Below are 27,394 nucleotides of genomic sequence, written 5' to 3'. Positions count from 1 at the left end.
TTTTTGTTTTGTTGTTGTTCCAGGTGAAACTGGACAGTTGTTAATCATGGATATTCGACCAAACCACACCATTTACATCAATAATGTAAATGATAAGATCAAGAAGGATGGTAAGAATCACAGTGGATCTTTGTTCCAAGATCATGTAGCTAGCTACAGCGTTCCTTCAGCGCTAGATAGCAATTTATCCTCTTGTACTGGAGCTGTAGTAAGTTTACATAGATGTATTTGTCTTTGTCTATAAGTAACAACAGTGAAGTAACATTTGTTGTTGTTGCCTTCTAGAACTGAAGCGGTCACTCTATGCCCTGTTCTCTCAGTTTGGGCAAGTCATGGACATTGTTGCCATGAAAACCATGAAGATGAGAGGGCAGGCATTTGTGGTGTTCAAAGAGCTTGCATCAGCTACGAACGCACTGCGTCAACTTCAAGGATTTCCTTTCTACAATAAGCCCATGGTAAGTTATTACTTAGTAGTTGTGTATGTCATTTTCACACATGGCAGTAGTACAGGGTGGTATTCATTACCGTATACGAGCAAAACGTTTTGCACCGTAGCAGCAAAACGTTTTGCACCGTAGCAGCAAAACATTTTGCAATGAAAACGTGAGTTTCAGACACTTCCTCTGCTTTTCGGTCTGTTTTCTACCATTTGGTTTCTAGTGAATACGACCCAGGTCTGTGCTTGGCATACATCTGATTGTACTTGTCTCTTGTTTTCAGCGCATTCAGTATGCTAAGACAGACTCTGAGGTGATCTCCAAAATCAGAGGCACATTTGGGGACAAGGACAAGAAGAAGGAAAGGAAGAAGAAGGCTCAAGATCAAGTGGCCAATGTGGCCAAGAAACCAGCACTGGTGAGACTAGTATATCAAATTTTCAAATGTTATTTGTCACATGCGCTGAATACAACAGGTGTAGACCTTACAGTGAAATGCTTACTTACAAGCCCATAACCAGCAATGAGTTTCAAGAAAAATAAGTGTTAAGTAAAAAATAAAAGTAACAAATAATTAAAGAGCATCAGTAAAATAACAGTGGCGAGGCTATATACAGGGGGTACCGGTACAGAGTCAATGTGCGAGGGCACTGGTTAGTTGAGGTAATTGAGGTAACGTAGAGGTAATTAACAGAGAGTAGCAGCAGTGTAAAAGGGTGAGGGGGGCAATGCAAATAGTCTGGGTAGCCATTTGATTAGCTGTTCAAGAGTCTTATGGCTTGGGGGTAGAAGCTGTTAAGAAGCCTTTTGGACCTAGACTTGGCGTCCCGGTACCGCTTGCTGTGCGGTAGCAGAGCGAACAGTCTATGACTAGGGTTGCTGCAGTCTTTGACAATTTTAAAAAGACCTTCCTCTGACCGTCTGGTATAGAGGCCCTGGATGGCAGGAAGCGTGTCCCCAGTGATGTACTGGGCCGTACGCACTACCTTCTGTAGTGCCCTGCGGTCGGAGGCCGAGCAGTTGCCATACCAGGCTGTGATGCAACCAGTCAGGATGCTCTCGATGGTGCAGCTGTAGAACCTTTTGAGGATCTGAGGACCCATGCCAAGTCTTTTTAGTCTCCTTAGGGGGAATAGGCTTTGTCGTGCCCTCTTCACGACTGTCTTGGTGTGTTTGGACCATGATAGTTTGTTGATGTGAACACCAATGAACTTGAAGCTCTCGACCTGCTTCATTACAGCCCTGTCAATGAGAATGGGGGTGTGCTCGTCCTCCTTTTCCTGTAGTACACAATCATCTACTTTGTCTTGATCACGTTGAAGGAGAGGTTATTATCCTGGCACCACACAGCCAGGTCTCTAACCTTCTCCCTATAGGCTGTCTCATCGTTGTTGGTGATCAGGCCTACCACTGTTGCCACTGTTGGAGTCGAGCCTGGCCATGCACGCATGGGTGAACAGGGAGTACAGGAGGGGACTGAGCACGCACCCCTGGGGGGACCCCAGTGTTGAGGATCAGTGTGGCAGATGCGTTGTTACCGACCCTTACCACCCGGGGGCGGCCCGTCAGGAAGTCCAGGATCCAGTTGCAGAGGGAGGTGTTTAGTCCCAGGGTCCTTAGCTTATTGATGAGATTTTGAGGGCACTGTGGTGTTGAACGCTGAGCTGTAGTCAATGAATAGCATTCTCACATAGGTGTTCCCTTTTTCCTGGTGGGAAATGTCAGTGTGGAGTGCAATAGAGATTGCATCATGTGGATCTGCTGGGGTGGTATGCAAATTGGAGTGGTTATAGGGTTTCTGGGATAATGGTGTTGATGTGAGCCATGACCAGCCTTTCAAAGGACTTCATGGCTACAGAGGTGAGTGCTACGGGTCAATAGTCATTTAGGCAGGTTACCTTAGTTTTCTTAGGCACAGGGACTATGTTGGTCTGCTTGAAACATGCTGGTATTACAAACTCAGTCAGGGACAGGTTAAATGTCAGTGAAGACACCAGCTGGTCAGCGCATGCTCCGAGTACACGTCCTGGTAATCCATCTGGCCCTACGGCCTTGTGAATGTTGACCTGTTTTAAGGTCTTACTCACATCGGCTACGGAGTGCGTGATCACACAGTTGTCCGGAACAGCTGATGCTCTCATGCGTGTTTCAGTGTTGCTTGCCTCGAATCGAGCATAGAAGTTGTTTAGCTCGTCTGGTAGGCTCGTATCACTGGGCACCTCTCGGCTTTGCTTCCCTTTGTAGTCTGTAATAGTTTGCAAGCCCTGCCACATCCGACGAGCGTCAGAGCCGGTGTAGTATGATCCAATCTTAGTCCTGTGTTGACGCTTTGCCTATTTGATGGTTCGCCGGAGGGCATAGTGGGATTTCTTATATGCTTCCGGGTTAGAATCCCGCTCCTTGAAAGCAGCAGCTCTACTCTTTATCTCAGTGCGGCTGTTGCCTGTAATCCATGGCTTCTTGTTGGGGTATACGCTACAGTCACTGTGGGGATGACGTCATCAATGCACTTATTGATAAAGCCAGTGACTGATGTGATGTACTCCTCAATGCCATCGGAAGAATCCCGGAACATATTCCAGTCTGTGCTAGCAAAACAGTCCTGTAGCTTAGCATCTGCTTCATCTGACCACTTTATTATTGACAGAGTCACTGGGTATTCTTGACTTTTTGCTTGTAAGCAGGAATCAGGATAGAATTATGGTCAAATTTGCCAGATGGAGTGCGAGGGAGAGCTTTGAACGCATCTCTGTGTGTGGAATAAAGGTGGTCTAGTTTGTTGTTTCTTCCCCTGGTTGCACATTTAACATGCTGGTAGAAATCAGTTCAAATGGATTTAAGTTTCCCTGCATTAATGTCCCATGGCCACTAGGAGCGCCGCCTCTGGATGAGTGTTTTCCTGTTTGCTTGTAGCCGTATACAGCTCATTGAGTGCGGTCTTAGTGCCAGCATCGGCACATAGGCTATATGAATACTTCCTAGATGGCATCCAATTCCCTATACTATATATTATAGTTAGTCTTTTTGACCAGAGCCTATATGCCATCCTGTACGCTTTTGAATGTAGTCAGTCATTTTAGTCCAATGCGATTTTCATAACTTGTTTATCTTTTATCTTAACAGGGATCAGCCAGCACAAACAACGCTCCAACAACCATGCAGGTAAGCCTTTCTAGCCCTATCAAGTATAATAAGCTAGAATGTTAAGTGAACTTGTTCATTTCCCTTTTGCTGAGTAAACTCCGCTTCATATACATCTCAGTGGCGTTGCGAGTGTACCCACGACTACAAGTCGGTATCAGTCAATATTTGTACCTTGCACCTGTGTTCTTTTCTTTGGGTGCTGCCATCTGTAGTTTACGATAAAAAAAAAAAAAAATGCTTTTTATGTGACGTCTGTCAAATTGCTCTGTGTAATCGACTGTTGTCCAATAGAATATGAAGTTGGTGACTTCAAACATGCACTACCGCACGTTGCTTCTAGAAATGATTTGATGCTAACAGTGTACATGTGCTTGTCCTGATTGTTATAGAGTTGTCAGTGGGAGTTGGAGTCCATAGTTTCTGATAAGAAATTGCATTCTTTGCATCTCCTGCCCCCCCCCCCCCCCCAAAAAAAACATTATCAGCCGTGCAATGATGTGGCTGCTCCTTCTCCGTTAACAAACAACAGCCCCCTTGGGGGAGGTGGCGTAAAATAATGCTGTTTTCCAAAAAAACGGCGGATTGCAGCATCCAAAGAATAGAACATAGTTACACAGGAGAAACACGGGTACAAGGTTCGCATTTAAAGTATCGACTGATACCGACTGTAATAGGGGGTACACTCCGCCGACACTCATCACAACTCAACTCCATTGAGATGTATATGGGGTTGTGTTTACTCGGCAAATGTCCCTTGTGAGTGACTGACTAAATCACTAGTGCTGATGGACTCTCTCTTTTAATAAGCGCAATGTTGCAATGCCTTGTATTCTTGCAAAGATCTCTACTCTCACTACTTTAGGAACATTTTACTGTTTGATGTGCCCTGTTTGGATTAACGGTTGGAGTGCTACAGATAGTCTGGTCTGCTTATTGACTAAGCTGTAAAAAATAAAATGTTTTATGGGGAGGTTTTATGTGACAATTAGACTGATTTCTTTTGTCTTTTTAGGTTCCAGACAATCCACCCAACTACATTTTATTCCTTAATAACCTGCCAGAGGAAACTAATGAAATGATGCTCTCCATGCTGTTCAATCAGTGAGTATTGAATGATCTTGTTGTCAAATGAGTAAACTAGCCTAGATGCCCGATTTGCATTCATTCAACTTGGGCAGCAATTGTTATTGAGTCTGGCTCATTAACTTGTGAAATATACAGTGGTAGCTTTATATCAGTGTTTCTTAAACTATGGGTAGGAGCCCTGGGCGTGTGAGAGAGGTGGGTTGTGAGTTATAATGGAGGGCGATTTGAGTCACAGGAGGACGGTCAATTTCTCATTTGGGTCTCGAGCTGAAAACATTTAAGAACCTCTGCTCTATATCATTCACATTTCAGACTTCACCATTGCCAGGTGGTGAAGCCTTTTGATATATTATATTTTGCAGCATGGCAACTGGGGCTCTGTTCAAGAGGGTCCGAAAACTATAGAACGTTCAGATAGAAATGCATTGTGTAGAACAAACCTGTTTGTCTGCCATGTAGAAAAGGGAGATCACGTCAGCTTCTATTCATGACATTTCTGATTTCTGAACATTTCTTTTCTCTCAATGCACCCATGATTTCATTTTTTCCCTAATAGATTCCCTGGTTTCAAAGAGGTGCGACTCGTCCCTGGCAAACACGACATCTCCTTTGTAGAGTTTGAGAGTGAGGGCCAGGCTGGAGTGGCCAAAGATGCACTGCAGGGATTCCGGATTACGGCCCAATGCGCCATGAAGATCACTTATGCCAAGAAGTAGTTCCCACGATGACGTCACTGGACAGGGGACACATATTGGACTCTGGGTTGGACCCCCTGATTTTTTCCCCCCCTTCGTTTTATGCATCGACTGTGGAATCTCCCAGGAGATTTCCTAGTTTTTTTGACTGATTTCTGTGCAGTCACTGTGAGGTGGAGTGTGAAGAGAATCCTCTAAACATCGTCTCTATTTTATATGGCACAGTAATAAAGGACTTTTGTGTAACTGTGGCGCGCCTCAGATGCTTCCTCTGACATGTTCCAAATGTATAGCCCTGGTCCTGAAGGCCCCAAAAGGACAGTTGGTGATTGTAGACTCAAGCCCAATAACATGTAAAAATGTAGTGTTGTGACATCCTTACTCTCTGAAAACATTAATGTGAAATTGTTTTCTTTGCAAATTCACATTGGGGATGTTAATCATTGGTCCAGTGATCAAGTGGGCAAATTGTTATAGTTCCCATCCCAGTCACGTAAAAATGATGGTCAGATTTGCCAAATGGAGGGCAAGGGAGAGCTTTGTATGCGTCTCTGTGTATATAGTAAAGGTGGTCACATTTCCCCCCCCCCCCTCTGGTTGCACATTTCACATGCTGGTAGAAATGAGGTCAAACGGATTTAAGTTTCCCTGCATTAAAGTCCCAGGGCCACTAGGAGCGCTGCCTCTGGATGGGTGTTTTCCTGTTTTCTTATGGCCGTATACAGCTCATTGAGTGTGGTCTTAGTGCCAGCATCGGCTATATGACTTATGGTCAGATTGACCTGAATACAGTTATTACAGCTCAATATAAACTTCAGAAACCCCTCTTGCCAGTTCTGTTGTTGGGTTCAGCATCTGGGCTCTCCTGCAGTCATTAGCCCAAAACAATATTTAAAAGTGTCTGGATTGACTTCCTAAATTTGAATTGGAGGTTAATACAAAGCTCTTGGATCAGCATTCCCAACAATAGTAAATTCACTACCATTCATTGACTGTTCAATCTAATCTAGCACTGTCTGCCTGCCTTTGTAATACTTCAGCATCTCAACTGACAAGCACATCAATAATAGTGTCTACGAATATATAGTCAGAACACAACGTATTGATCAGAGGTCTGATGAAAGCTTGTGCAGTCAATGGGTTCTGCAATTTCCAAATGAACAATTATACCTTTGTCATCAAGTTGTGTATGTTCCCTGGAGCAATAGAGAGAGAGAAGGGTAAAATGAGAAACAGATTTATCTGCCAAAGATTTATAAAATGGGATGGCGTCACAACGAGTCCAGATGTTCACTGCTTTTGATAATCGCATGCTGTGATAAAGTGCCTCGAAGATAGGACACATTTTCCATTGGGGGGGGGGGGGGGGGGTCTCTGGTAATTGGTCCAACTGGTTTAAGATAAGATACTATATGTTCCAAATGGCACTCTATTCCCATAGGGCTCCAGTCAAAAGTAGTGCACTTTTGGGTAATAATGTGCCATTTAGGACGTGTGTCTGGATATTGATCTGCTCCACTTCTAACTGGTCTGCTTGAGCTGTAGTACTACACTGCTCAAAATAAAGGGAACACTAAAATAACACATCCTAGATCTGAATGAATGAAATATTCTTATTAAATACTTTTTTCTTTACATAGTTGAATGTGCTGACAACAAAATCACACAAAAATGATCAATGAAAATCAAATGTATCAACCCATGGAGGTCTGGATTTGGAGTCACACTCAAAATTAAAGTGGAAAACCACACTACAGGCTGATCCAACTTTGATGTAATGTCCTTAAAACAAGTCAAAATGAGGCTCAGTAGTGTGTGTGGCCTCCACGTGCCTGTATGACCTCCCTACAACGCCTGGGCATGCTCCTGATGAGGTGGTGGATGGTCTCCTGAGGGATCTCCTCCCAGACCTGGACTAAAGCATCCGCCAACTCCTGGACAGTCTGTGGTGCAACGTGGCGTTGGTGGATGGAGCGAGACATGATGTCCCAGATGTGCTCAATTGGATTCAGGTCTGGGGAACGGGCGGGCCAGTCCATTACATCAATGCCTTCCTCTTGCAGGAACTGCTGACACACTCCAGCCACATGAGGTCTAGCATTGTCTTGCATTAGCATTGTCTTGCATTAGGAGGAACCCAGGGCCAACCGCACCAGCATATGGTCTCACAAGGGGTCTGAGGATCTCATCTCGGTACCTAATGGCAGTCAGGCTACCTCTGGCGAGCCCATGGAGGGCTGTGCGGCCCCCCCAAAAAATATTCAACATAGTTTTTAAATAATAAGGGTGCTCTCGATTCTTCTTTAAAAAAAAAAATGATCCAAGAGAAATTAGCAGATTTATTGAATCGAAGAATCTAAAATATAATTGTGGCGTGTGGCAATTAAGAGTTAAGCTAGATCAATTAATTAAGACATGCTTTCTTGTTTTGACTTTTTTTCAACCATACATCCTCTCAAAACATATGATTGAATAACATTCCATTCACAAATCCATACATTACTTTACTTTTCTGGTGGGGAATGGCATTTTCTAGCATGCCATTCCCCACCAGCACCTACACGACAATGCTCTTATGGCAGGTAATCATGAGACCAAGTGGAGAATACAGTGTAGTGGTGCACCATTAACGCAGAACATAATCCCATAATTAAAGTATTAGTTTACCAAGCCAGCTACCAAATTGGCACAATCCCAAGTAAGCATTTCACATTGTATTCTTTGCATGTAACAAATAACATTTTATTTGACAATGGCCATCAGAGGAGTCACACTGTAAAGCCTGGCATGTGACGGAAGGAGTGAGATTGGGGGGAAATAACCGCTGCAATTTGGTGCTGGTCCCAGATCAGCTTCAAAAACATGGGAGGATCTTTTTGGTGACATCGTCACTGCTTCTTTCGCTATCAATTAAAGTTCCTCAGTTTTCATCTGTAATGTCAAGTAAATGGCTGAAAGAAATGCACTAATTATAATCTGTTCAAGTAGAGCGTGAAATAAAAAATGAAAACACCAGGTTCATATTGGCGTTGAAAATCCTCAGGCTACTTTGAGTTCTGACTGCTACCTTGAATCAAAAGCATATTTTAGGAGTAAATCAATTATACAAAGCGTGTCACTGTTGTACCCTACCAATTTTTCTTTCTCTTCTACAAAATTGCTGTTAACGTTTTCATATGGTAGCGCCATACATGGGGGCACTTACATTTGTAAAAGTATAAAAAAATGAAATGTTTTTGCCTTGCTTGTTATGCTACAAGACCAACAGGAGAGTCATCTCCAGTTTGCTTGTACTTGCTATGAGACATGCGCTTGACATTTACAGGAATTCAAGTCAGAACCCTTAACACTTCTAGGCTCGAATAAGTCATAGGAATCAAACAACCTTCCTCCACATTGTGTTTTTCCAGCAGGTTCCAGAAAACGGGAAAAGAGAACATGCCAATTCGGATAATTTCAGTATCTTCACTTTTTATCTACTTTCCTGTTTCTTATGAACATATTTTTTACAATGTATGGAGTTGTGTTTACCTGTTTGTGTTATGCTGTCCACAAAAGAGGATGGATTGTGAGGGAGATGTTATTAAAAACCACTGCCCGGTGAAAAACATGAGGCCGTCTGGCAGTGTTTTTGTTTATGAATTAATGCATGTTGATTGGATTACAAAATGGGAGGTCAAACTGGATGACAAAATAAATCTACATTTGTTCACAAAAAAAACAAACAGAATTAAACACTGTATTACACTCTGAGTTCTCATGATCCCAGAGGTGATAATGTAATTGGAACCATGAATAAGGAAGTGAATGTGTCAGGTTTAGAATGCTTTACAGTGAGCAAGTGAAGGATCATGAAAATTGAAACTAATATTCAGCATACAACAAACATGTTCAAACTGCATTACCATCTTGTGTATTTTTTACAAATCTTTCTACATTGAGACAGACAATGAATATTGTTCTATAAAAGCATATTTACTGTAGAAAAACATGACACTGGCATTGAGTATAAAAATCATGACAAACTACTGTCATTTAAACACAACTTCTGGTATTATACATTATTTATAATGCCTTCAGAAAGTATTAACAAAATGTGGAAGAAGTCCAAGTGATGTGGTGTTACAGCCTGAATTTAAAATGGATTAAAGAACTACATTGTGTCACTGATCTACACATAATAATAATAATACATAGTACCCCATAATGTCAACGTTTTTTATTTATTTTTTTAGAATGTTTTACAAATGAAAACAAAAATGGCTGAAATGGTTTGAGTCAATAAGTATTCAACCTCTTTGTGACAACAAGCCTAAATAAGTTCAGGAGTAAACATTTGCTTAGCAAATCACATAAGTTGCATAATAGTGGTTAACATGATTTTTGAATGACTCCATACCCCACACATACAATCATCTGTAACATCCCTCAGTTGAGCTGTGAATTTCAAGCACAGATTCAACCACAAAGACTAGGGAAGTTTCTCAATTCCTCGCAAAGAAGGCCACCGATTGGTAAATGGGTAAAAATCAAATAAAGCAGATGCTGAATATCCCTCTGAGCATGGCGAAGTTATTCATTAGGTCAATACACCCAGTCATTACAGAGATACAGGCATCCTTCCTAACTCAGTTGCTGGAGAGGAAGGAAACCCCTCAGGGATTTCACCATGAGGTCATTAAAACAGTGTAGTTACTCCATAATACTAACCTAAATGACAAGAGTGAAAAGGAAAAGGCCTGTACAGAATACAATTATTCCAAAACATGCATCTTGTTTGCAAAAAGACACTAAAGTAAAACTGTGAATAATGTGGCAAAGAAACTAACTTTTGTCCTGAATACAAAGTGTTATGTTTGGGGCAAATTCAACACATCACCGAGTACCACTCTTCGTATTTTCAAGCATGGTGGTGGCTGCATCATGTTATGGATATACTTATTATCGGCAAGGACTAGGGAGTTTTTCAGGATAAAAATAAACGTAATAGAGCTAAGCACAAGCAAAATCCTAGAGGAAAACCTGGTTCAGTTGTCTTTTCAACAGACACCGGGAGACTAATTCACCTTTCAGCAGGACAATAACCTAAAACACAATGCCAAATCTACACTGGAGCTGCTCAGAAAGACGACGATTGAATGTTCCGGAGTGGCCTAATTACAGTTTTGACTTTAATCTGCTTGAAGATCTCACAAGACTTGAAAATGGCTATCTAGCAATGATCAACAATGAACTCGACAGAGCTTGAATAATTTTTTAAAGAATAATGGGCAAATATTGCACAATCCTGGTGTGCAAAGCTCTTAGAGACTTACCCAAAACAATTCACACCCAAAGGTGTTTAACACGTACTGATTATTTTTCTTTGAAATTACAAAACATTTTGTATAGATTGTTGACAAAAAAATGGCATTTTAATCCCACTTTGTAACAACAAAATGTGAAAAAAAAGTCAAGGGGTGTGAATACTTTCTGAAGGCACTGATAAATTATTTTTAAAAGGAAGTAAAAACTATTTAGAACTGCTTGTCCATACTATTCAAACAAACCAATAACCAAGAAAGTGTCATTGTGTAACACACATAAATTTAATCACTTTTTAAAAGGTAAAGTCAGCAATATGACATCCTCATACACAAATCAGTCAAGAATCCCGTTATTCTTCCCAACTGATGGGGTAAATTGCTGACTGTATTTTACCAGCACAGGGAGACTAATATTATTCGAGATTGTAGACCTGCTGGATTCCAAGGGTGTTTGAATAGAGGAAAAAAGGTATACTCCGCTTAAATAGCACGCTTAGTTTAAAAAAGGTACGGGGAGATTAGTCCAGTTTAGGCCACTAGTTCATTTCGGCCTTGTGAAGGCCTTGGCTTCTTTCGTGAGTGTTTTGAGGTCCTCCTTGCCACTGTCGTCTGAGTCAGGTGGCTCATAGTCAGAGTCTTCACCAATGTCCTCGCTCTCATCATTGATGAAGCTGTCATCGCCCCCAAACTCATCATCATCATCATCATCGTCGTTGTATGATACCGGCTTTTGTGCTGCAGAAAGGATTGTATAACAATATTAACAGCCATTTCTAGTATTATTAACGTGCTGTATAATTCCATTGATGCTAGCACAAGACATTGGTTGTGTCTTTATCAATATTTTATGGTACGTTGCACACAAACAGCACGGCTAATGGTATTTTATTACATTCACTCATAACAGGATTCAAATAGGTATCATTCAATTCAGCATGGAAAAAAAGGCGCAAGTTTAAGTTTGTTCCACCTGAGCGAATCCGACCACAAGTCTTCTTCTAATGCCTTATAAGGGGAAAGTAATTCAGAAGTAACTGAAAGCATTTTTCCAGGTAACTTGTAACTGGAATGTATTGCATTTAGAATGTAACCTACCCAACCCTGTGACCTACGCTCTGGGGTGAAGTTTCCCTTGGTAATGATCTAGAACAGGGGTGGGCGAACTATGGCCCGCAGGAGGTTTGATGGTGGTCGGGCATTACAAATAAAAATGGAAATGGATTTTGACAAACAAATCGTTTAAAAAAAAATCTGCGTGGCCCTCCAATGAATTTTGAAATCCCGATGTGCCCCTCGAGCCAAAAAGCTTGCCCAACCCAATCTTGGATTAGCATCCCCTTCCCATAACCTTACCTTAACCATTAGTGGGGAAAACACAAAAGTGACCCAGGATCAGTGTCTAGTCATGTCCAATATCATAACTATGAGTCTGTAAGATGAGGCAATACAAATTGAGTAACACACCTCCCTTTCAGAAAAGTCAATGTTACCCAATGAGTTTATAGATCCTGCTGACGTCACGTCAGAGACATGGAGGGCAATTGGTTTAATCGTTTTTGCTTCTTTAAACTCTGGAGGGGAATGTGGATTATAGGTTTGTTCAATGGATTCACTAGTGCGACAGTGTATTGATATGCATACACATCGCTGTCTGACTAAATCTGGAAAGATAAAAACAAACAATCCAATAGCCCAGATAAGATTGTTGGGCATCTGCACAATCCATGGCATTTACAGCATTGCTTCAGATCAAAGGTTTCTCTTATGTCTCTGCTTCCTCTCTGCTCTGCATACCAGTTGGATTCATTTGATGTACGGCGGATTATATTCAGCATTGAAGAGGAACCAAAAATGGAACCAATAAAACATGTGTGGGGGGGGGGGGGGGGGGGTTAGCATGTCTTTCTCTCTCAGATATAAATAAACATACCTCGAGTCTTCTTGGTGTGTTTGTATTCCTTCCAGTGGAGAGGGTTTTTCCTGGAAAGAAAACAGGGAAAATGGTTGATTTACTACCAGAACTACTAGTATTGTCAAATGCCAATGAGGCTAAAATGTCAGACTCTCCTTTTGTTCAAGCCTTTTGGTCGCTGATGTCAACCGCTCAAGGTTAAAATGGAGGCCAACAAATTGAGTCCAGTCAGACACTCTCCTGTCATCCGAGTCCTATGATTGCTGGCTTATTCTTTTATTTAACCTTCCTGTATCCAGAAAGTTCCATTGAGGTCAAAATACCTCTTTTACAGGGGAGATCTGGCTATAATAAGGTTATATTCTCTTTTCCTGTTGAAATTGTAGGAGCTATTAGGCAACTTTTTTCCTGCCAATAATGGTCTTGAGACACGATTACCAGTCTCTTTTATCCTGTAATGGTGACTACATTGAGGTGTGCATCCTACCTGTAGCAGTCTGTGCCGTACGGACACTCAGGTCGGTCCGCGTCCTCCTCTTCCTCCTCATCTTTCGCGGAACTGTCCTCGTAGTCGCTGTCGCCGGGGTGACTGCATTCTTGGAAGTGGACTGGGTTTTTTCTTTGAAAGAAATAACAATTTTGATTAGAAAATCATTGAAAGCTCGCTGTTAAAAAGTTATGGTCGATCCCATTTTGATTGGTATTCTTTGAAGAACATTTAGCTTTTGAGCTAGCACTTTCTCTTTGCTCATTTCCTTTGCCTCAATAAAGATAATCTACATTTGAACCTGCTCTCTGCCATTTAGTTTTGGACCCTGAGGCCCTATCTAAGCTAATCCTTGTGTACGTCCCAAATGGCACCCTATTCCCTATATATACACACATGCAGTGCACTACTTTTGACCAGAGCCATAATCGGCCCTGGTCAAAAGGAGTGCACTATAAAAGGAATAGGGTGCCATTTGGGACACACCCTCGTCTTGGAGAATACAGTAGCTTATCCCATGCTTCACGTAGTTGTTTGTTAACTATCAGTGGTTTGAAAATAAACAAAACCTTAAATAAGAGAAACTATCTGGGGGGAAAAACATACTGCACATGTTCAGTTCTTTGGTATCAGAAAGTGCTGCCGTGGAACCAATTTGAACAGAATACATTTGTTTTGTAACATGCATAATAGCTCAAGTGCACTTATCTCATCTGTAGTACCCGGAGCAACATAAAATAAAAATACCCATCAAATATGGCAAGTCTTTGAATTCAATTACTTGTTGGAACATTTGCCGGACTAAATTCATGTTCTCGGACGTGCAGATCTTTTCAAGTACTATCTTAAATAAACATTTCCAACAGTTATTGTTCAGACAATGTTATGTGGGGATGTACCTGTAACAGCCCTTTCCATAGGGGCAGGTCGTCCTGAGCCGAGCTTTGGACTGGGCGGGGCCTGAAACGTCACCTGACCCTTGAGGCCCCTTGCCGACCTTCTGAGGCTCTCTCCCCCTGTCCTCGGACTCGCTGGCCTCCGCTCTGCTCGTAGAAGTGCTGCTGACATTTGCTGTGGAAGCTTCTCCTCCTCTTCTCTTCTCTCCATCGTCCTCCTCCACGTCAAAGTGGTCCGACTCCACGCTCTCCTCTACTTTACTAGGCTTCACCTGCTGCCTGGCTTTAAATGCCTGCGGAGTGATATACCATATACTGTAACTGTACATTAACCAACAACACACAACAAACACAATACTGCATATTACAGACAACAACAGTGGAGGCTCCTCAGAGGAGGACCATCCTCCTCAGTGTATTTCTGAAAAATGTAAATAGTTAAACATTTTAAAAGTTATTTTTAGACAAAACTATACTAAATATATTCACGTCACCAAATAATTAATAAAGGTCTACAGTAGCCTCAACAGCACTCTGTAGGGTAGCTCCATCGTGTAGCCGGAGGACAGTTAGTTTGCGTCCTCCTCTGGGTACATTGACTTCAATACAAAACCTAGGAGGTTCGTGGTTCTCACCCCCATCCATAGACTTATACAGTAATTATGACAACTTCCAGATGACATCCTCTAACCTATCAAAGCTCTTTCAACATGAACTGACATGTTGTCCACCCAATCAACGGATCAGATAATTAATCTAGTACTGAAAGTATAAGCTACAGCTAGCTAGTGCTGCAGTGAATAAAATGTGGTGTGTAGTTGACTCAAAGAGAGAGGCTATCCAACACAAACTCTTACAAGTCAAGGTATGCTTATAGTTTTATTAATTTATTGCCACCGGGGCCCACCAGTATAACTGCTAAACTGCTTGCTAACTGTACACTTTATTGGATGATTGTAGCGGATTAACTAACCCGTTAGTTTAGTAGCTATGTTGACTTGACGTTAGCTAATATGGTGACAACGATGTAGGCTGTGCGTAGCGTTTGGCGGTTATGATGACATGAAGGTTTGGTTAGGAAAAGTTATCTCGGCTGGTCACAGACAGCTGATGTGTTGTGCACTGAAGTCCACAAGCGACGGGAAAAGGTGAAAGGAGAGATGCGAGAAGGAATTATCCAACGATCAAAGGGATCATGCTGTTTGTATGTGGCTGCTATGAAAGTGAACTGTGTTTGATTGTGATCAGGGGTGTACTCATAGCGCAGATCCTGTTGAAAAACGTTTCTTAAACGGAAGCAAATGGAACAAAACGGAGATAAACATTCCTGAATTTGTCCAAAAGAAACTTATTTGCAACTGTTGTACTAATGATTACACCCTAGATCAGCTAGATGCAGGCAAAATTGTGCATGGCGGTATTGAATGTGTCATTGTCCGTCACCTTGATTACTCAAATATCTTTCAACCTGTGCACCTACAGTACCAGTCAAAAGTTTGGACACACCTACTCATTCAAGGGTTTTTCTTTATTTTTATACAACTTTCTACATTGAGGAATAATAGTGAAGATATCAAAACTATGAAATAACACATATGGAATCATGTATTAACCAAAAGTGTTAACCAGCTTCACCTGGAATGTTTTTCCAACAGTCTTGAAGGAGTTCCCACATATGCTGAGCACTTGTTGGCTGCTTTTCCTTCTACAATGTAGAAAATAGTCAAAATAAAGAAAAACCCTTGAACGAGTAGGTGTGTCCAAACCTTTGACTTGTACTGTGTGTGTGTATACACAGATAGCATTGGCTATCAATAATCAGAGCAAGCCAATGTCTGCAACATTTACAAATCTAAAGCCTAATGGATAACCTTTTTGACATTGTTGACTATAACGTCAGCACTATGTAGCCTAAATTAGCATTAGGAAACCATGTCAACGTCCCAAATGGCATCCTATTTCCTACAGAGTGCCGATAGGGCTCTGGTAAAAGTAGTGCACTCTATGGGGAATAGGGTGCCATTTTGGATGCAACCATGGTAAATGGGTCACTAGACTCCAGAGGGAGTCAGTATGAGGAAGTTGAAACTTTCAGGGGAACTTTGAGTAAATAACAAAGGGTTAATCCAAAAGAGTAAGGTTTGGCAGCACCCCGAAGAGTATACGGACATCTTCAAGAGTGGTAGGTTGTTTCGAAGTGTTCCACTCGTCGACGTACAAAATTACACATGACAGCGACCGTTGAGGTAATGTAGGCCTAGTTCTCAAGATCCCTTCCCGACTCAAGATTAGAAATTCCCAAGTTTTCCATTTTTCAACTACTGTAGTGAGTAGTGATTGCCAATAGAATAGGCTATGGCTTGGCCTCTGATGTTGTTGTACAAGACCTTGTAAGAGTTGTGTGTTGATACATCCTTTAGTACATGTTCACACGCACACACACACACACACACACACACACACACACACACACACACACACACACACACACACACACACACACACACACACACACACACACACACACACACACACACACACACACAATAGTTAGTATACACTCAACTGTTGTAGACTGGACCTCTTCCTCATTGTCCTCATCCTCGTCACTCTTCTTCCTCCTCACCCTCTTCCTGGGTGTTGGCTCTGCCTCGCTGTGTTCAGACTCGTCCTCCCCTGACAAGGGCGCTGTGTACCTGGCCCGTTTGGCCGCGCCCTGGTTGGTGCTTGTCGTTGGGGTTGCGATTCCTCTGCCTCGATTTCCAAATCCTAAGACGAGGACGATTCTGGGTGAACGGGTCGACTGTGTCATGTAAAAAATGATCTATTATATTGACAAGATAGTTGAGTGACTGCTATAACAATGCAAATATATGTTCTCAAAGGCAGGTGAAAACGTGCGACACCATTCAGGCTGCCGATGAGTGGAGTTGCCCATCCTTGATAAAGGGACGCCAGGTGCAAATCATAATGAAAACAGCAGAGATGGGGAAGCTCTGATCATCAGGGCCCAGTTGTTCAAAAGTTGGCTATCTGGATTTTGCCTATTGGATAGGATTAAATGCGTAGAAATAGAATGAATAGAAAGGACGAATCATTGACTTGAATGGGGACTCCCATTCTATTCCTTCTATTTTTATGCATTTAATCCTATCGGATAGGCAAAATTCAGATAATACAAAATAAAAAGCTGGGCCCAGTGGCTGCAGTGTCCACCCTGGTTTCAGTTTCTCCCTGGAGTTTAATTATTCACTTAATACCATTCATTGCCCAGACCTATTCTCAAAGCGTCACAGAGTAGAAGTGCTGATCTAGAATAAGGTCCCCCCTGTCCATGTAATCCTTTTCATTATGAATGAACAGGGAAAACTGATCCTAGATCAAGTTCAGGATAGGAAATTAGGAATCTGAAAAAGGTTATGTGCCGTCGACCGCTGATTGACGTAACCTAAAATATAGATTTACGGTCCCTGTTAAAAGGCTTGCTCAGAGGCATTGCCTATCAATAATCAGAGCAAGCCACTGTCTGCAACATTTACAAATCTAAAGCCTAATGGATAACCTTTTTGACATTGTTGACTATAACGTCAGCACTATGTAGCCTAAATTAGCATTAGGAAACCATGTCAACGTCCCAAATGCCATCCTATTTCCTACAGAGTGCACTACTTTTGACCAGAGCCCTATCGGCCCTGGTCAAAAGTAGTGCACTCTATGGGGAATAGGGTGCCATTTTGGATGCAACCATGGTAAATGGGTCACTAGACTCCAGAGGGAGTCAGTATGAGGAAGTTGAAACTTTCAGGGGAACTTTAAGGAGTAAATAACAAAGGCTTAATCCAAAAGAGTAAGGTTTGGCGCACGCCGAAGAGGATATTGACATCTTCAAGAGTGGTAGGTTGTTTCGAAGTGTTCCACTCGTCGACGTACAAAATTACACATGACAGCGACCGTTGAGGTAATGTAGGCCTAGTTCTCAAGATCTCTTCCCGACTCAAGATTAGAAATTCCCAAGTTTTCCATTTATCAACTACTGTAGTGAGTAGTGATTGCCAATAGAATAGGCTATGGCTTGGCCTCTGATGTTGTTGTACAAGACCTTGTAAGAGTTGTGTGTTGATACATCCTTTAGTACATGTTCACACGCACACACACACACACACACACACACACACACACACACACACACACACACACACACACACACCTACCTAACTCCATGTAGTTAAAGGGTGGCTATATGTAAAGTAACAAGCAATTGGCCTCAAGTTTTATTGAATATAAGTAAAAGTTTAAAACCAATGCAGTGCATCCTGTTGAGACAATGGGTTGTAAGCCCCTTCAGTAGGATTCGATTCTTAAGAACTGGATCTCAGAGGAATCCTATCATGGAGCCTTGTAAAGCTAGCAACTATTCGTAAACTTAATGCATTTGATTTTCTTTTTTTGCAAGCAAACATATTGATTTGAGCACAGATCCGCCATTTCTCGTGCTTTTGCAGCTTTCTTTTCACATATGACATAGAACTACAGTTCAATAACGCTCCTCGGAAGCAGTGGATACAGCTTACTGCTTCCAGCGCAGTTCATTCAGTGTGTGAATCGAGTGGGGCAATAAACATATCAATCTTCTATAAAAAAATGGTGGAAGTCTCTGACTAGTTAGACCTATTCAGAAATAGCAAGAGCAGTTAACAACTAGGTAAATTCCTTCTCTCATGCACTAACCTTGTGTCAATAGTCAAATGTGCCAATCCACTTCAACCTGGCATCCTTCATTTGATGAGGAATCTTGTCTTAATTTGTAATAATAACAATTATAACATTAATTGCCGTCATATGCATGACAATTAATTGTAATCCAAAATTCCATTATGTCACAGCCCTAAATAGGAGCGATACCTTTGGTGGTGGTGGTGGTGGTGGTGGTGGGGTTCTTGGGAGATACAATGGGTACAGTCATCCAAGCAGGTAACACTCTTTTCTTTGGTTCAAGTTTTGGCTCGTTCTTGTCATTTTCTGCTTCAGTTACCCCAGCTTCTGTCTGTGAGCACACAACCACAACGCAAACCGGGTTTATTGGTACCACCATATTCACAGGAAACATTTATAAATATACATATTAATTGGAGTCACGAGTGGGATTCCCTGGGAAATTGGTGTCCGAAGCAGAATATGAAGCGTAATTGGTGTCAGTAGTGGAATCCCAGGAAAATTGCCAACAGTAGGATACATCTCAAGATAAAACTTTTGTTAACACTACAGATTTTCTGACCTGGTTTGAGGTAGGTGGGTTAGGTAGCTGTTCATCTGGCTCCTTCTGGTCCACACTACCTCCCAGTCTAGATTGTTGTTCATGGGAGCTTGGTGTCCACCCCTTGTCCTGTCGAGTGGGGTAAGCAGGTTCGTCGCTTGGTTCAGGGGAGGCAGGAGGAGACTTAATAACAGCCTCGTCTTCATCTTGAAGAGCCTGACTGTTTCTGCAAGGGAGAGACAACTTGTTGCAAACACGAGCACCTTCTCTGCACCGGTTACATGAGTCATGCATGTTCCTTCTTTAGTGTAGGCAGTAGACAGCAGCTAAACTGACTCGAGTGTCTGGTTAGGATCCTTTTGATCTAATCTTCAAACAAAAATGAAACATGAAAATAAAAACTGAAACGTAAAAATTCAGAAACAGAAGACGACCATTTCAAAAATATGACATAATTGAATGTTGCTTGGGTGTTGGTTTTACATAGAAAGAGATAAAAGACACTGGTATTTATTCCAATTCAATCCACTCAGTCTAGCCTGTCTTTGGGAGATGAAAGGCATCAATTAATGTAGTCATTTGCAAATCAATTAGTTAAGCTATTGTCTGATGCCAGTGCCAGAGAACAATCCTTATCTTTCCAAATCTGTCTACGGGTGGTCAGGATGACCAACGGGGATGCAAGCCGTTCATAAATCACAACGTGCATATTGACCGGCAAATAGATAATGATGTTTGCGTGTATACAAAGGAAACATAGAAACGGGGAGATATAAAACTCTTCATTAAGGAGTCAGGAGACAACTCGCTCTACTAGTGTGACCTTTTCTATAGCAATATTAAGCGACTAATTATTCTGCACAAAATATTTTGCTACTGGAGACGTAATGTCATGCCACCATAGCGACTAATTGTGACATGTTTTCCCAATGGGAAAAGCTAACACCTCTAGAAGGTTTAAACCTGAGGTGTAAGTAGGAATACATAAGCATGGACCTGAAAAACATATTAAGTAGTCTAGGTAATACATGATTTGATTTCAAAGATGTTAGCTACATTATGAGACCTTTACAGGTAAAAAGAGGGTGATGTTGAAAAGCTGAATTTAAAAAGGAATCAGATGGTCTTATATGCCAATATTTGTTGACTATAGATTTGATATCACGACTCCCATCGTATAAGGTGAGTACGTAATTCATAGAGAAAATACGTTTTCTGAGAATATTTTTTTGCATTAAAGCCTTTTTAAACCTCAATTACACTACAAGTTAAAAATGTCCTGGATTGCAGGAAAGTTATCTTGCAAAAGGGTGATCAAATTAAGATAGTACATATGTAGAACTTTGTTGTATGCAGGTTAACCAGAAATGTGAAAATGCATGGAGGAGACTGAGGATCATTTTATGCGCTGTAACGCTCATGGTTACCAAGAGAACTGGCTAACTAAAGCATACAACAAAGGTAAAATACAAAACTGCAAACAATCATTATTAGACAGAGGTATTCATTAGAGGTTGTTAGCAGTGTAGAAATTGTACTGCTTGTAGTACAAAAAAAAGCAAGTATGTATAGAAATATTTAAAACAAATTCAAAAGCTACTTCTTTGTGCACGTGCGAAACAGTCATCATTTTTCAGATTTCATTGTTTATTGGTTTCAACTTTTAGCCAATTGGATATTTAGACCTTGAGAGGAAACTTCAGTGGTTGAGATGAGGAGTAGAGATACCTGGGTGTTCCATCTTCTCCACCCACAGCCACCACCTTGTAGATGTACTTCCCAGGAAGAAGGGAGATGATGTCTCCCTGTCCAAGTTCATGCCACTGGTTCCTGTCCAGCGGTTGTGGGAGGTCATCCAGTGAGGACTGACAAAAGCAGGGGTTCACATGCGTCTGGGATTGGAAAGAATAAGAATGGCATTCTTTGAGTTATTGGTGGCCATGAGGTGCAGTTGGATATACTTGCTATATCCGCACAACAGCTGGCTGTAAACAATTAGTGGTCTTTTAAAATAAGTGTCTTTCTCACACCACTCTTCACTTTAAAGGGCTAGCATGCTAACGCTAGTCAGCAATTGCTACAGAAACTGACTCAGGGTAAGTTCATCTGACTCTGGTTAAGTAGTAAAGTTAGTTAGTTGCCAAAATGTCACTATCCCTTTAATGTAGTGTAAGTGTTGCCCTTGAGTGGTAATTGCCAAACTCTCAGTAAGCTGACTAGATGAAAGAGAAGGTTGCAACTACTTGAATTCAAAATGTTCCTCGTGTTTTTTTCTTAACCTTAATTCATCTGCAGCAATGTTGCGGTCCAAAGGCCTTACTACATCCTCAGGCTGTGACCTTTGACAAAATGGAGAGAATCTCTATCCTTTTACAGGTAGCCTGAGGAGGGGTTTTAGACCAAAACTTTACTGAAAATGAATCTGCTGCACAACTAAAATAAACAATTGAAATCATAAGTGTTGGGCCCTATTCCCTTACTCAGTAAACTATTAAATAAAATCATTTCTAATAAAGGTAAGGTGTGGTTAGACCACACAAGACAGTCACCCTGGGGTAAGAATCTAGAGGTTCTCAAATGGTTCAAGAACCCTTCCAAAACATAAAAAGAAAACATGATGATTACCGAGGGGCCTTCTTGAACATACTATTGATGTCGGATTTCAAAGAATTGTTGTTTTTGGCACAATAGACCGCCTCGTCATTTGGCTGTCTTAATAGGGTCAGCATGCACTTGAGCCCTAGATGAGAGAGAATAGTCTACTCGGAATAAAGAATAAATTCTACTTAAGCCTACAGGTTTGATGCGCAGCTGCCCATTCAGGTTCTCAAGGAGGCAGTGGTGTCTGGAGACTCTTTTGTCGCTGACCTGAAACACACAGAGAGCGTAAACTCACAGATCAGGGCGCTGTATTTAAAATATCTAAAGCATCTCAGAGTAGGAGAGCTGAAAAGGACCAGTTTAGCCTTTTAGATCCTAATGAAGAAGATTATATGGACAGGGAGATCCTACATCAGCGTACTCTGAGATGCTTGATACGGCCCCAGACCTGAGAGACAACGGGCACTCAGCAGGCAGTAGGTCCGGACAATACAAATCAATACAAAATGAAGAAGGGCACTTCCATAGTAAAGGGTCCTGAATCCTGAGAATAAAAAAAAGTTTTGGCCTGCTGAAATAAGGTTACAAGTGCATGTTGATAATGTGACTCACATTCAAATGATTATCCTAAGTACTGATCTTTAATTAAAATTCACGTCAAAGCATTTTCTTTACAAATTCAATACATATATTACACTGCAAGACTGATCTGATTGCAGTCTAAAAATCTCCCACTGCAAATTGAAATGCACTTCAGTAAAACACCAAGGGATAGTTTAATTAGATCCAAATGAAGCCTACTCCTGGACTAAAAATCCTGATTTTCAGTCCAGGAGTAGGCTTCATCTGGGTCCAGGAAACCAGCCAGGAAATGCCTATTTTAACTTCACAATATTCATAATCAGGTAGCCTAATCAGCTGCACCCCCCCCCCCCTTTTTGATGTTCTTTTTTCATGGAAGTCCATTGTGTTTAATTTAGGTACAAAATAATATATATTTATATATATATTCTACAGCTTTTTATAGTCTGAAATCAAATGGGAAATCAGAAACGGAATAAAAACCAAGTCAAACAGTACTAGGAAATTCCCAAGAATTGCCATCGTCAATTGTGTACAGACTGGGCAAAGACAATTCTATGTACTGTAGGTATATTATGCATGAACGTAATGTTGTATGGCTAGGGATTTTAAACGTCCACTGACATCAATTTCTTTCCATAAGAGACAGAGGAGATATAACAAGTTACAGTTCAGTATATTCTTTTTTCTCCAAGTTTCTAGTTAGGATATTTGTTTCAATTAAATAACCAATGATCTGGTTATTTTCTGGAAACTGTCATTTGTAAGTTACTTTTTTCACCGAAACGAGAACAAAATATCGCTAAGAATAGGTTAGTTGAAAAAAAAAATCAATGGCATCGGTTTGTGTGGGGCTTTCCTGTACCAGCCAGTGATATACATCAAGAATCTTTGGCGCTCCAGGTCCAGGGTTGGGGAACACAGACGTAGCTAACTCTACTAGCATGGAATGCCTTTTTAACATACACTGACTGTACAAAACATAAAGGACACCTGCTCTTTCCATGACTGACTGACCAGATGAATCCAGGTGAAAGCTATGATCCCTTATTGATGTCACTTGTTAAATCCACTTCAAATCAGTGTTGAAGGGGAGGAGATAGGTTAAATAATGATTTTTAAACCTCGAGACAATTGACATGTGGATTGTGTATGTGTGCCATTCAGAGGGTGAATGGGCAAAACAAAATATTTAAGTGCATTTGAACAGGGTATGGTAGTAGGTGCCAGGCACACTGGTTTGTGTCAAGAACTGCAACGCAGCTGGGTTTTTCACACTCAACAGTTTCTCGTGTGTATCAAGAATGGTCCACCACCCAAAGGACATCCAGCCAACTTGACAACTGTGGGAAGCATTGGAGTCAACATGGGCCAGCATCCCTGTGGAACGCTTTCGACACCTTGTAGAGTCCATGCCTTGACAAATTTAGGGTGTTCTGAGGGCAAAAAGGGGTGGTGCAACTCAATATTAGGAAAGTGTTCCTATTGTTTGATATACTCCGTTCATACATTTTTTTATATCAATAATTGTTCAATTTTAATATCAATAATTTACATTTTTATATCAATACATTTGAATTTTTGGATTGATAAATACTTTTTTTAATACATAAAAAGTATATGATAATGACCTTCATAGGGGCAGGATCACATTTGCATGCTCCTACATAGGTTCTCTTCTCCCAACAGGAAGACACCGCAACTGGGTATTTCTCCAAGTTAGAAGGAGCATTGCAGCAAAGATGTGCAGGACGCTGTGACCCTGACGCTACAGTAATATGCACATTATGTAGGCCTAAGCATGGCTCTTCTGCTGCTGGAAGAGCAGCAGTGGATAATATTTTCGTGGAGGAAAAAAGTTTGTCTGCAGGGGGGAATCGAACTCAAACTCACTGCATCTAAAAGATTATTAGCCTTGCACATTAGCCTCTTCCGCCACCTACAAGCGATGTTAAGTGGGGAAAAAGTGGTTAGTAATGTCATTAGATAAACAAATGTAATTATTGATTTCTCATGAGAGAATAAAACTTTAGCTGCATTGTTATAATGATCGTCACATATGTGTTACTTGACTCGAAGAGCAGCAATGTTTTTTTTGGGGGTGGGTGACAAGTTGGTCTGCAGGGGGAATCTAACTCACAGTCACCTAAAAGAATACCAGTGCAGCGCATTTATGGCTTCTGCCACCTGCATGTTATATTATTTCAGGGAAAATGTGGTCAGTCGAAGCGGACTGGTTTTCAGTGTTAGTTATGATAATTAGGCAAAAAAATATATATTTTAAATCGATGTATGATATCAATTATTTGAATTTGAAAACAATTTTGGACATAAAAAAAATCTTTTTTATATCAACAATTTCAATTATGTAAAGAAATTAATTATGGATATACATTTGAATTGTTGATTTCAAACGATGTGTTGATATCAAAAATGCAATGCTATGGGGAATTATTGATATAAAAAAAATAATTATTGATATTTTTTTTTATGAATATCGATAACTCGAATTTTACATAAATTCAATTATCGATATAAAAAAATACAATAATTGATATAAAAAAATGCAATTAATTTATGTTAAAACGTCTTTCCATACTACTAGTCTATACTTTCCAACTAAAGCCTGCTACTTACGCCAAGGAATGGACCCCTTCCCAGCAGTGTCTCCCCCTCGGGCAGGTGTATTGGACTGCCACCATCTACAGGCACGAGATCGAACCCCGCCATCTGCGGGTGGTTGTTGCAGTCAGAATAACATGATATAAACAAAGACTATGATAAATATCCCCTTTCATCTGTGGTAGGAAACCATCCTTTGGTAGCTATGAATGAATGTGGAGTTCACTACAGGCTAGTTTCGTTAGCTAGTTGAAAATAAGTGTTGTCATGGTAAACAAGGCAGCTGTAATGAGGATGTATGTTTAGTTAGCTGGCTGAACTACTTGTTTTTCCAAAATGTTCTCTTCTAGCATAATGCTAGTTAGCCAATTCATTAAACTGACAGGCGTTTGACGGACTCTAGACTCAAAGATGATCTATTATATTGACAAGATAGTAGAGTGACCGCTCTAACAATGGAAACGCATGTCCTCGAAGATGGAAGGCAGACGAGAGGCGAGATCAGGTTAGACCATTTTAGCCATTCGACAAAAAATATTTTATTTTCAAATTTGCCGAAATGCGCGTCCACTTATACCAGTGCATTCGTAACAACCTAAACATTACAAAACTTATATTCGATCAAATAAGTCTCACGTAGCAAATCAGCAATTACATGTTTGGTTAACCAAATTTGACACCCTCATTGACCGCCATACAAAACTGCATTACTTCGTGGACAGATTTTGAGCGGAGTAAACCCTCTCGATTCGCCTCTTCCTCTCTGCTGGACTTACAACTTGGAGCTTGTTTCTACTGAATAGCAGCTCAGATAATTAGCTAACTAACTGACCAGCTAGAGTATATATGTATGCCTAGTGGAAAATGATTTATAAACATTATTTTACCTGTTCTAGGCAGCTTGGTGCTGAGAAAAACGTGAAAACTTAATGGATTTCTTCAGAAACTTCCGGGCTGTTATGTCGAGAGCTTGCATTGTCTCGCGTCAGATTGCGTCACTCCTCAGCGACGATCGTATCTCTCCAGAGTCCAGTGTAACCAGGGAGGAAAAGAGAAACCACTCTCCCTCCAGCAGGTGGCGTTTTTTCGCCCAGCAAGCAAGCAGTTTTTGTATGGCGGTCAATGAATGTCGACTGCACAACAACAACAAAAAGTACGACTTATTTACTACGTGAGGTTTATTTGATCTAATAAAGGTTTTGTAATGCTTAAGTTGTTAGGAGTGTAGTGATATAAGAAGGGCCACTTGACATCCCACAAACTTAGAAAAAACATATGTGTTATATGTTGAAGTTGTCTATGCATATTCACGAGGGTAGTAGCATAGTATCTCTACCACCCAATCGTTTTTTCACACTTTTCTGGAATAGAGGAATCCGCGAGAAAGATAGTGTGCTTGTTTGAAATGGAAAAGCTTTGTGGTAGCTATTGATGAAGAAAAACATCAAGACGAAGTACCTGCTTTACAAGTGGGATGCACTGTTTTACCGCTACATCTCGAGGGGTTCGTGCTGATTGTACGGAGATTTGACAGCTGGTTAAATGGCGCCCCTTTACAAGGCAAGAACAAGATGTATATCAGGAGAAGTGCAGTATTATCATAAGGAGACTTCTACTTGGAATATGGAGGGGTCAGAGGAGGTCTAAGAGAGCGAGGGAGGAAGAGGGTGAGCTTGAGTCTGGTAAAAGGGCGGGGAAAAGGGAGATGGTTTGTTAAATAAGAATGGTAGAAAGTGTAAGCAGAGTGAGTTGAAGACTGGAGGAGAAATGGAAGCGGATGAGGGCAAAGTATCGGAGGTGGTAGGTGTGGTGAAGTGCCCGAGGCTTGCACCGAGGGCCAGGATAAAGATGAGTCTGTGACAGTAGGAGTGAGGTTTTTGGAAAAATTGGACCCTTGCCTTTTGGCTGATCCATTCGTGGTTTCAGGGTGGGTGAAAACAGAGTTGGGTGCTGTGAGGGTAACCAGAAGTGGTCTTATGATAATTGTTTGTGTTTCTGCAGGTCAGAGGGAGCAGGCACACCGTGTTAAATACATGGGGGCGAGAGATGTGAATTGTATTGCTCTCAAGAAGGGAGCCATTGAAAGGAGTGATTACTGGGGTAGTGTTAAATGTGAAAGCTGACCAATTGAAGGGGAAGATTCCCGGTGTTTGATGCTCGTCGTTTGGTGCGACGCAGACAGGGTGGCGTGAGTGGAGAAACAGAAGTCATTGTCTGTTCTTTTGAGTTTTGATGTTGAGTCTTTGCCTGACAAAGTGATGTTAGGATATATAAGTTATCCTGTACGAGCTTTTGTGCCGAATATATTATGTTGTTACAGATGTCAAGCTTATGGGCATGTGGCAGCGGTGTGTAGGAGGGGGGTTCCT

At 41.2% G+C, this 27,394-nt stretch overlaps 2 protein-coding genes across 2 annotated transcripts; one reads left to right on the top strand and one right to left on the bottom strand.

Annotated features, from left to right (window-relative positions):
* Positions 1–5,616, top strand: LOC129838747 (U2 small nuclear ribonucleoprotein B''-like). The gene is made up of 6 exons (XM_055905907.1): positions 1–110; positions 286–458; positions 724–858; positions 3,564–3,602; positions 4,597–4,685; positions 5,227–5,616. The coding sequence occupies exons 1-6, from the start codon at positions 47–49 to the stop codon at positions 5,384–5,386; spliced, it is 660 nt and encodes a 219-aa protein (XP_055761882.1). The 5' UTR covers positions 1–46; the 3' UTR covers positions 5,387–5,616.
* A 3,369-nt stretch (positions 5,617–8,985) lies between these two features.
* Positions 8,986–26,054, bottom strand: aplf (aprataxin and PNKP like factor). The gene is made up of 11 exons (XM_055905895.1): positions 25,913–26,054; positions 25,041–25,133; positions 22,017–22,088; positions 20,949–21,112; positions 19,242–19,446; positions 18,869–19,010; positions 16,533–16,735; positions 13,970–14,259; positions 13,071–13,202; positions 12,602–12,651; positions 8,986–11,406 (listed from the first exon to the last, which is right to left on the bottom strand). Exons 2-11 carry the CDS (start codon positions 25,131–25,133, stop codon positions 11,213–11,215), a joined length of 1,545 nt encoding a protein of 514 aa, XP_055761870.1. The 5' UTR covers positions 25,913–26,054; the 3' UTR covers positions 8,986–11,212.
* Between the last annotated feature and the right edge of the window lie 1,340 nt (positions 26,055–27,394).

This window comes from Salvelinus fontinalis, chromosome 3 (assembly GCF_029448725.1).
Source record: "Salvelinus fontinalis isolate EN_2023a chromosome 3, ASM2944872v1, whole genome shotgun sequence".
Lineage (NCBI taxonomy): Eukaryota > Metazoa > Chordata > Actinopteri > Salmoniformes > Salmonidae > Salvelinus > Salvelinus fontinalis.
Note: the sequence above shows the minus strand (reverse complement) of the source record. Positions and strands in the feature narration are given on the sequence as shown.